Source organism: Culex pipiens, chromosome 3 (assembly GCF_016801865.2).
Source record: "Culex pipiens pallens isolate TS chromosome 3, TS_CPP_V2, whole genome shotgun sequence".
In the NCBI taxonomy this organism is placed as follows: Eukaryota; Metazoa; Arthropoda; class Insecta; order Diptera; family Culicidae; genus Culex; species Culex pipiens.
In genome coordinates, this window is record NC_068939.1 from 15079128 (window position 1) to 15090776 (window position 11649).

The 11649-nt window shown below is 33.8% G+C and overlaps 1 protein-coding gene across 1 annotated transcript; it reads left to right on the forward strand.

Moving 5' to 3' along the window:
* Positions 1 to 3018: 3018 nt before the first annotated feature.
* Positions 3019 to 4269, forward strand: LOC120418050 (nitric oxide synthase-interacting protein homolog). The gene is made up of 4 exons (XM_039580301.2): positions 3019 to 3309; positions 3377 to 3901; positions 3964 to 4072; positions 4129 to 4269. Exons 1-4 carry the CDS (start codon positions 3134 to 3136, stop codon positions 4198 to 4200), a joined length of 882 nt encoding a protein of 293 aa, XP_039436235.1. The 5' UTR covers positions 3019 to 3133; the 3' UTR covers positions 4201 to 4269.
* The last annotated feature ends 7380 nt before the right edge of the window (positions 4270 to 11649 follow it).

Here is an 11649-nt window from a genome sequence, read left to right on the forward strand (position 1 = left end):
AAAGGACAACGGAATTTCACAAAAAAAAATGTTGATCGATCTCAAATATGCTGAATATGATTTTAAACGCAGGATAATGCATTTCAAATTATTTTCAGTTCATTAGACTTCTTTATCAATTAAAATTTTGAAGTTTTTTTGAAAAATATTTTTTTTGCTCCCTGATTTTTCAATTTTTGATCTTGAAAAAGCATTGGAAAGAAGAACTCTTAAAATTTTACAAAATTTTAGGATTGGAAGTTTGACTTATTTTATGTGACTTTGTCAATGTTTTCAGAAATGTCATTTTTTTTTCTTTGGCTGTTTTTTACTAACATTTTCTATATTTTAAGTAGAAATAAGTAAGCAGTAATTTGTGTAGTGTCTCAAACTATGCCTCTACGCATTTTTTAATTTAAATATTAATGGTTTGATTCTATAGCAGAAAATGTGAAAACAAGCAAAAAATTGAAAAAGTGACTGTAAAAATATAAAAAAAAACTAGATAGACAAAAGGGTAGAAAGGAGGGTGGCCAAATACTATCAAAAACAAGCATAAACTAAACAAGATAAATACAAATTAAAATACTAAAAATGTTGTAAGAAAAACATAAAACAACAGAAGTAAAGTTTTTCCTACAACAAAAGTTGCTCAAAATGAACACGGCAAAAATAAAAAAAATTGGGCAGTATAGGGTTAAGGCAATATTGTAAATTTATCACGATCTCAAAATGTTTCATTTTGGCTTAAATGTTGAATTTATTTTCTCAATAAATTTTTGAAAATGATATAAATGATTAAAACGTCAAAACATCTGTCGGATTTTTTCATAATCATCTTATTTCAGGTCTCAACTAACACTTTGATAGAACAAATTTTGAAAAAATCCTGTTTTTCAATGTTAAAAAACGATTTTAAAATTTTTGATTTTCCGTACGTTCTACTCAACTAGTGGGGCAAGACGAACAACCCGTTGGGGCAAGAGGAACAATGCATGAAACAACATGTTAATTTGCTAACAAGTGAACTGCTATCACTTTGAAACATCAGATTAGAATGTATTTGAAACGTTTCTTTCATTTTTAGGTTAAATAATAATATTTTACTAAAAATTTGATCGTTTTTACGAAAAAAATAATTATTTAGATGATAAATAGTAAATTTTCATAGTATCACTTTATTTTGTATAGACATTTTTTTAAACAATTGTTTATCAGTTTTTAAGAACTTTTTTGTATTTATTTCCCAATAAAATATGTTGTTGCAGCAATTCGTAATATTTTCCATACTAAAAATCCATATGGTACACTTGCCCCACATGAACAAGATTTTTTAAAAGCTCTCAACAAAAATAACCAAAAGTTAAATCATACTTTCTAATAGGTGCAAATCATTGGTTGGAACACTACTGATCAAGGAAAAATAGCATTTTGATAAAATGAGCCTTATAACGAACCCTAAGCCTTATTTTGTACTTTCCAAATATTATTAGAAAACAAAGGTTTTTGGGGTAGGCGTGGCTGAATGGTTACGCTGTTCGCTTTGTAAGCGGAAGGTTCTGGGTTCGATTCCCATCTGCCCCTATCGAGAAATTATGGAAAGAAGGAATAATTCTGAACACTTGAATATGAACGAAAAATTCATTAGCTCGCGGCGGGGTTCGATCCCCCGTCCTTTGGGTCAGCAGACAAAAATGCTAACCACCAGACCATCGAGGCTTAGTTGTCTAGAAGGATTAAGAATGCTATAAGAATCCAAGAAACTTGATTGGAATCTGTGTGAACCTAAGAACAGGAAAATGCAATATTGAATGCAAGTTGAATTCAAGGACACTGGTTGCATAATTGTGAGGCGAATATTGAACTTTCAACACGACCAGAATTCACCACAAAAAGCTTGGTGAACCGAATTGGAAAGCTTCCAAAAATGAATCCAAGAACATACGAAGAATTAAGGACTATAAATAGATTTGACCGGCCGCATCACTTACCACGGTGAATCCTGGCTTCACATCCATCTTACTAACACCCTCAAACCTCACGTGATACTTTGTCGAAGACGCAGCTGATTTAGCGGTCTTCATCACTCAAGTATCGGACTAAAATTCCTATCCACTTCCCCCGTGTCTTACCACTGGTCGTGGCCGGCGCTGTGATTGGCTAGCATGATAGGGACATTTGAAAGTTGCGAAGTGGTGATGATTGGTTCCTACTCTTCATCTGTGGTCCACGGAGCAATTCTTGGAGGTCCTGGTCAATAACAGAGTAGCAACTACGGGTAGACACCAATGCTATGCTATGCTATTATTAGAAAACAAAGGTTTTTAGAAAAACTTCATTAAATCTTATGCCCCGTGGCGTTTAATTCGTTTTGGCGGTTATGTGGTAGTAGAATCAGCTAATTGCATTGCTAGCAACAATTCCTCATACTGGAAATAATCAAAATTGTAAAAATTACGGCCGTTCGAGCGATTGTTCCTCTTGCCCCATATGGTCGTCTTGCCCCACCTTCCCCTAAATTGCTAAACGGCTTAAGGGCTCTCTACATGTTATTTCCAGAGCAACATTTGAAAGGGGCGGTACGACATTGCTCTTACGGCCTTTCGTCCCATTTAAACGCGTGTAATAAAAGGCCGTAAGAGCAATGTCGTACCGCCCCTTTCAAATGTTGCTCCAGATTTTAAGGAAAAAAAACCCTCGGTTATTATCAAATTTTTAGGGCCATTACGAAGAACATAAATAAGGTCCGGTTATATTCAGAAAGCCAGCCTTTTGTTCGGTTTCTTAATTTTTTGCCAAAAGTATATTTTGTTACAACTCAATAGATCTCAATGTACATGTACAATATATTGCTCAAATAGGTTATTTAATCTTGTCAAATGAAAATAATATTTTTCAATACAATTACAGATGGAACAATCCGAATGCTTGTATGAATTCGCGCCAAACGAGGGGTAATACACTTCCATTGAGCGGGCCTAAATAGAACATAAAGCGGGCATTTTTACTCATTGCATATCTGGCAACACTGCTACGAAATGTCAAATCTTGTTGACAAACATTAGTAAAAGTAGGTGCAGTTTAAACATTTTCGAAGAAAATTTGCAAAATATCATTCAATTAAAGCTATTATTGAAGCTAATTTTCTCCATCAATGACTCGCCACGCCCGGAACTGTACCGCTGGGGCGGTTTACACCTACCACGAGAAGAAAAAGGACGCTGCCTCGTCGGGCTTCGGAACATCGTCCCGTCGCTTGGGGAAAGATTCGGTCAAGAGCTTCGACTGCTGCTCGCTAACGCTGCAGCCGTGCCACAATCCGGTCATCACGTAATTTTACAATCAATTTATTCAAGTTAAATGGTGTGGCATAAAAATTGTTATAATTTCCTTTCAGTAAGGACGGCTACCTGTTCGACAAGGAAGCCATTCTGACCTACATCATCACCAAGAAGAAGGAACACACCCGCAAGATGAAGGAGTACGAACGCCAGCTGAAGCAGGACGAGGTGGAACAGAACGAGAAGCTCAACGCAGAGAACAAGAAAAAACTGGACAAATTCATCTCCACCGAAAAGAACATCATCAGCACCAAGGTGCCCAATCCGGCCGATGAAATCCCTAGCACCAGCGGTGCCATCTCGAACGTGTCGCTCGGAAAGCGCAAGGAACTGCCCAGCTTCTGGGTTCCGTCGCAGACTCCGGCAGCCAAGATTACCAGGATCGAGAAACCGGATGGGAAAATTTACTGCCCAATCTCGAACAAGCCGCTCAAGGCGAAGGATCTGATTGACGTGAAGTTTACGCTGGTCAAGGATGCCTCCGACAAGAAATCACTGATTGCCAAGGAGAATCGGTATATGTGTGCCGTGACGCATGACATTCTGAACAACTCGGTTCCGTGTGCGGTGCTGAAGACGACGTGAGCTTTTGATATGTTAATTGGTGAAAATGAGGATTAAAACATTCAATTATTTGTTCTAGCGGGGACGTTGTCACGATGGAGTGCGTAGAGAAGCTCATCAAAAAGGACATGATTCATCCGCTGAGTAATGAGAAATTGGAGGAATCTGACATTATTCCATTGGAACGGGTAAAAATAATTTTCTGGATTATTTTGTAGTTTTTGATGAAATGTTTTTCTTTTAGGGAGGTACTGGATTTGCTATTACAAATGACAACCTACAGGCTAAGGAAGAACGTCCAGCTCTGCAATGTTAAAATGCAATACAATTTTATACTTTTATTCTACTCTCAACCTGAAATATATATTAATGTATGTCAAGTAGACGAGTTTTTGTTCAACTTTTCAAACCATCCATAAATTTTCCATTTTTTAAAAAAGACGCGTGGATTCCACGCACTTTTGTCAACAACCCAAAACAGAACTTGACTCATGACTCATGACAACCTTTTAAAACAGCCAAAAAATTCTTCTGCGGTTGTCATGCGGCTGTCATGCAACCATTTTCCTGCGGTCGTATCAACGCGCGTGAACTCTAATTATTGACGCCCGCAGTAATATTCTCATCAAAATAAAAAGATGCAATTCTCCAAAGTTCCAGGGTAAATACAATTTCTGTTTTTTAATCAGCAGGCTGGTTATAAAAATCACTTAAGGTTCTGAAAGGCATCATTTCTGATCAGCCATGTTTGTTTTAGAAATACAGTAGTTGTTCGGTAACTGGGCGTTGTTTAACTGGGCTGCTTTTTAACTGGGCGCTCGATAACTGGGCCGTAGCCCAGTTAAAAAGCAGACAAACGTCAAAAAACCAAAACAAACCAAAATGACCGAGGGGTTAATGGATGCAAAAATCATATTCAATAAATAAAAAAAACTTTTTTCAAACTTTTGTTTAATTTCAAGTTACAATTAAAGAAAAATGAAAAGTAAGTATTGTAAATAAATTTGAGTAACTTTTATTTTTATATTTCATCTGGAAAATATTATGCATCGGTGGTCCCCTCGTTATTTTTTGTTCAGCCCAGTTAACGAGCAACATTCGGTGACTGGGCTACGTTCTCAGCCCAGTTACCGAACAACTACTGTACAACAAAAATAAAAGAAAAATAACAAAGCATTAAGCTTGGCCTTAAGTGTTGCATTTTTATTAGGATGTAACAAAATGGGTAAATTTTGCGGGCATGACTAATAAATTTAAATAGGATTTAACCCTTAAAATTGATGCGTTTTGGTGTTAGCCAGTTTTGAGCCCCTTAACGATTTTTGCATTTTTAGCTCATAGTTCATGTTTCAGAGAATAAGTTTGCCGAAAAGTGCGAAAAGATTAGTCAAATATTCAGAATGTTTCAGAATTTATAATACCGCCGCTCAAAACTTCAACCTTTTCTTAAAGCTCTTTCCGAACCAATCAAGCTCATATTTGAGATTCGGGCTCAGTGATACATCTTCCATGTCTGCCTGTGTGGATCAATCGGACCGCGCACTGGATTCACAATCCAGAGGTCGCCGGTTCGAATCCCGTGGCAGACGCAAAAATTCTAAGCGTTAATATAGGTATTCGGTGCCCTCTCCCCGTGCCATACCTTCACACTTAGGAGACCCGGGAGGCGGAGTCTTGTCGCAAAAAGAACGATACACGCCTGTGGATCCGTTGACGAAACCGCAAGGTTTAAGAGGGCCACATTATAAGGTGTTACGTCGATTCCGTTTTTTTTCTGATACATCTTCCATGCTGGAGATTATTTTGAAATCCTTCCGGTTAAAATGATACTATAATCATGCCCTAAAATGCCCGCAAAAATAACCCTTTTTGTTACATCATAATTTTCATATTCCTTTAGAACAGTGGTCACCAAACTGCGGCCCACGGGCTTGTTTTGAAATTAGTATGGAATCTGACCCACTAAGGAATGTTTTATTATCTGATTGATAAATTTTCTTTTCCAAAGAAAAAAAAAAAAAAACAAAAATTGGGAAATCACTATTCTATTTTTAATTTTAATACCTACAATTTTGAACTTGGGAAGTATTAAATAACCATTTCTCATTTTCCAAAACGGTATAAAAAAGTATTAAAAGTTGTTGATTTAAATTAAAATAAAATCTTAGCCAAATTAGAGCATCATGAGTAAAGAGAAAATTTGACAAAACGATGCTCCAAATATGGATAATTTATTGAAATTTAGAGAAACTAAACATCAACACACCAGAATCCGGAACTAAATAATAATTTAAAAAAATTGATGATTTTTCAAAATCTTTATTTTGCGAAAAATAAAATTAATAAGATATTATCTAGCTGGAATCAATAATTTCTATCAAGCAGTACAAATTAAATAAAATCAAAATAAGCTAAATCAAGAAATAGCGTAATTTGATATTTTAATTCATGTTCCCAAAAAAGAAGAACGCAAAAATATAATAGCATCGATATCTGTTAAAAAACGTTACTTAATCCACCGATGGTGGTTGGTGCCTTCCTCACAATTATGTAGGGGAGAGTGGGGAGACTTGATCCCCTTTTTTTGTATCGCACATAACTCTGTCAATTTCTCACAAAACTTTGATCTTTTTGCATGAATTGAAAGCTTAAACATTCAACTATGTTTGGCTGATAAGGGTATTTCATCGGATAAACTCTTAGAAAAATGCCAAGCGTTTTAAAAAAATATTTTAAACCGCCATTTTCAAAATGTTGGGGGTAATTTGATCCCCCTTTCAACATTTTGAAGAAATCTTAAGCAAAATGTTTCTTATTAATCCAAACTTTTAATTTCCTATAAGATACAGCAATTTCACATTAAACCTGTACGTTTGTGTTCAAAATATAACAAGTTTAGCATGTAAAATATTTAAAAACTTAAAATTTTCTTTTTTAGACCAAAATTGAGCATGTTTACAAAAGCTGGTCATTTTTGTTTACAAAACTTTTGAAAAATGGTACAAACTACAGTTAGTTATGTACAACTATACTGAAGGAAACTATGTACGAAAACCCAGCCAAATTATTTAATCTTGATGCTGATTCCAGTGACTGTAAAAATGCAGGGATCAAGTCTCCCTAAACGCACTTTTTTAAACAATTGATTGTAAAAATAGTATGACGATAAATGTAACGTCAAATGCGTAAGGGTTTTGGAGTTGATATGTTTATCAAACAATTCATGTATAAAAAATATTTTTTTGAATAATTTTTGAGTGTTTTCTATACTTATCAAAACAAAGAAAAAAGATCTCTTGGAAGTTTTTTGCAGCACTTCTTCGAAAAATGTGTGTAACTCAATCTAAACATTTTTTATTTTTTTTCTTGGTTTTCTACAATGAGTTTTAGTCAATTTCGCACAACTTTCTAGAACAAAGCTAATTGTTTTACCCACATGCTGACGAGATATAGGCTTGGGATCAAGTCTCCCCGGGGATCAAGTCTCCCCACTCTCCCCTACATATTTGTTTCTGTAGTAAGAATGTCAAACCTACAAATTTTATCTAAATTTTACTTCTTACAACATATCTACATGGAGTATGGGGTCTAGAATCCCAAAAATCATTAGACGTAATATTAGAACAACACCTACGGGGCTGTTTCATGAAAATTGTTCACTTTCAATAGTTATATTACTTTAAAGTTTTTTAAGCCTTAAGGCAGTAAAAAAATATATCTGTTCATTTTTCCCGGGAGTTTCAAATCAACAAAATCCCGGGAGCCAGATCTCCGGATAGATCCGAACAACTTTTTCATAAACATATTTGAGATCCGGCCTCTGAAATGTGTACAAATGACACTTAGGTGCTCATAAATTTTGATAGGGTTATCAGATCTTCAATCTTTTGGGCTTGTTGGAAAGGTCTTTTGATTACCTATCCAACGATGGGTCGCATGATAGATCCGGACAACTTTTTCATCAACATATTTGAGATCCGGCCTCTAAAATGTGTACAAATGACACTAAAGTGCTCATAACTTTTGATAGGGTTATCAGATCTTCAATCTTTTGGGCTTGTTGGAAAGGTCTTTTGATTACCTATCCAACGATGGGTCGCATGATAGATCCGGACAACTTTTTCATCAACATATTTGAGATCCGGCCTCTAAAATGTGTACAAATGACACTTAGGTGCTCATAACTTTTGATAGGGTTATCAGATCTTCAATCTTTTGGGCTTGTTGGAAAGGTCTTTCAAATACCTTTCTAAAAATGTATGATCAGACGGGTTTTCTTACAAAAACCACCCTTTTTACAATCTTTCAAACTTTAGCCAGAATCGTTTTTTTAGCATAACTTTTGAAATACTTATCAAAACTTCAAAATAGTTAATATAGGTCTTGTGGGACCCTAAGACGGATCGAATGAGACCAGAACGGCCCAAATCGGTTCAGCCAGTCCGGAGATAATCGAGTGCATTTTTTTCGGTGCACGGACTTACAGACATACACACGCACAGACATTTGCTCAGAATTTGATTCTGAGTCGATAGGTATACGTGAAGGTAGGTCTACGAGGTCGAATTAAGAAGTTTATTTTTCGAGTGATTTTATAGCCTTTCCTCAGTAAGGTGAGGAAGGCAAAAAGGTAAGCATGATTTTTAAATTCTGCACGAATGTCCCAAATGTTCCAATGAATTATTTAAAAAAGTTTGACATACAATTGTATAGAAATATTGGATGTTCGAGATAAGGGGCGACAGAAACTTAGAACATTATTTGCAACAGCCTTATCTTTTATTTGATTATCATTTCTAATAATTTTCCAAAAGCAATCATAATTATTTTACATGTTAATTTTATGGTTATTTTTTTGTTTCTCAATATTTAATTTTTCAATAAAGATAAAGCTGTTCACGGTGTATTTTTTCGAGACCTCAAAGATAAAAAAATCGGTATGTCTGGAATTTGGCACCGTGAAAGAAGGGCTCTTTCCCGACATTTTGCGGGGTCCAGCAAAATATTTCGTCGGGGGGTCTAGAGCAACTTTTTTTTTGAAGATTATTTTTCGATTTTATGGGTTATTTGTACAAAAAAATCACAGAAAATCGGTACATTCATGTTGATATCACTCAAATTTCTTATGAATGTGCTTTGTGGACTCTAACTAACTATATTTGACCAATATTTGACCTCCACCAAAAAATAAAATCGAACAAAATTCACCAGATTTATAGCTTTCTTTGAAATAACCCCAAAATCCAACTTGAAACCCCGGTACGGCCGAAAGTAAATCTTTTCTTTGTACAATTTGTCATAAAACAACAGATACACATTGCCCTGATACGAATTTTTAGCATCAAACAATGAAAAACATAGATTATTTAATAAATAACCTGTTTATTACCCAATAGGTTCCAAAAAATATTTTTTCAATCCTCAGCCACATCACACTATTAAGTTTTAAAACATTTTAGAATCAATCACATTGTAGAGAACAGTTTTCTGAACAAGTTCCATAAAAAAGTATCAGTTTTGGTTCAATATAAGCAGAGATATACCCAATTTCCTGAAATAAATAGTGCCTTTCTCCAAATTTCTTAATTTAATTACGTTTCACATGATGGGCACTGCCTACTAAGATATTTTTTATGATGATAATTTTTATTCAAACATAAAAATTATAACAAGTTTTGACGAAATTCATGAAAATTATTCAATAGCATTCATTACCAAACTCAGTAGGCAGTGCCCATCATGTGAAACGTAATTTAATTCTAGATTAAATTTTCAAAACAACCTATCCCTCATGGGTTTCCTATGCAGATAGGGCCTTTTGAAAATTTAATCGAGAATTAAGAAATTTTGGAGAAAGGCACTATTTATTTCAGGAAATTGGGTATATCTCTGCTTATGTTGAACCAAAACTGATATTTTTTTATGGAACTTGTTCAGAAAACTGTTCTCTACAATGTGATTGATTCTAAAATGTTTTAAAATTTAAAAGTGTGATGTGGCAGAGGATCGAAAAAATAATTTTTGGAACCTATTGGGTAATAAACAGCTTATTTATTAAATAATCTATGTTTTGCATTGTTTGATGCTCAAATTCGTATCAGGGCAATGTGTATCTGTAGTTTCATGACAAATTGTACAAAGAAAAGATTTACTTTCGGTCGTATCGGGGTTTCCAGCTTGGATTTTGGGGTTATTTCAAAGAAAGCCAGAAATCTGGTGAATTTGGTTCGATTTTATTTTTTGGTGGAGGTCAAATATTGGTCAAATATAGTTAGTTAGAGTCCCCAATGCATATTCATAAGAAATTTTAGTGCTTTCAACATGAAGGTACCGATTTTCTGTGATTTTTTTGAACAAATATCCCATAAAATCGAAAAATTATCTTCAAAAAAAAAAGTTGCTCTAGACCCCCCGACGAAATATTTCGCCGGACCCCGCAAAATGTCGGGAAAGAGCCCTTCTTTCACGGTGCCAAATATCAGACATACCAAATTTTTTATCATTCGATTGTTCTAAAAAACACACCGTGTGTTTCATCAAAAAATGTATCTTTAAACATGTTTTTTTTTCAGCCAGATAAAATGATTGAAAAATATTTCAAAAGTTTTTATAAATAAATTCCTCACTGTTCGAAATTCAACATTATTTTTATTATTTTACAAAAAAATAAATTTTATGTGATGTTATTTATAATAACATAATATAACTGCTTAATAAAAATAATATATTTGGAAATGTTCATTTCAAAATTTATTCAATTTATTTAAAAATCACTGCCCAAATTTTCGATTTTTCGATTTTTTTATTTTTCTCGTGTTCAGGAGGTCATTTTGAGCAACTTTTGTTCTACGAAAAACTTCTCTTGTTTTATGTTTTTGTTGCTTCACTTTTAGTATTTTAGTCTGAATTTATCTTGTTTAGTTTATGTTCGTTTTTGGTAGTATTTGGCCTACTCTACCACCTCCTATCTTACATTTTGCATATCTATTTTTTCATGTTTTTACAGTAACTTTTTAAATTTTTTGCATGTTTTTTACATTTTCTGCTATAAAGTGGCACCATTATCATTAAAGTTGTGAATAAATGCGTAGAGACATAGTCTGGGGCACTAGAAAAATTACTGCATACTTCTTTTTACTTAAAATATAAGAAATGTTAGTAAAAAACACTGCAAAGTTAACCTCTAAAAAAATAATATTTTTAAAAACATTGGCAAAGTCACATAAAACAAGTGAAACTTCCAACCCATACATTTTCTATAATTTTAAGAGTTCTTCTTTCCAATGGTTTTTAAAGATCAAAAATTGGTTGAAAAATGGATTTTTGGCGATTTTTTAAATCGAAGACGCGGGGTTGGGTTGTAGAGGGTTAATAGAAAAGTGAAGAGTTACAAAATTTGTCAAGCTTAAATGAAAGTTCAGTCCAAATATATTTATAAAACTATAAAAAAATGATAAAGTGCAAATTTAAAGAATAAATGTATAAAATTAAATCAAATTATATTTTTTGATAAAAAACTAAATTATTAGATTGGATTGATATCGAAGCATATTTTGTAATAATTTTAAAAATTGGAAAACATTTTGATATATTTGAAAATCAAATGAAAAAGTTGAGCTTAAACTAAGTTTATCAAAGTACAACTTTTTAACAATTAAAATTTTACAATTTTCAGTCATTTTTGTTTTGTTATACATGCGGCCCCCGAAAGTTGGCGGTATTTGCTTTTTAGAACACAATTAAAATACATAAAATGATAGTAAAC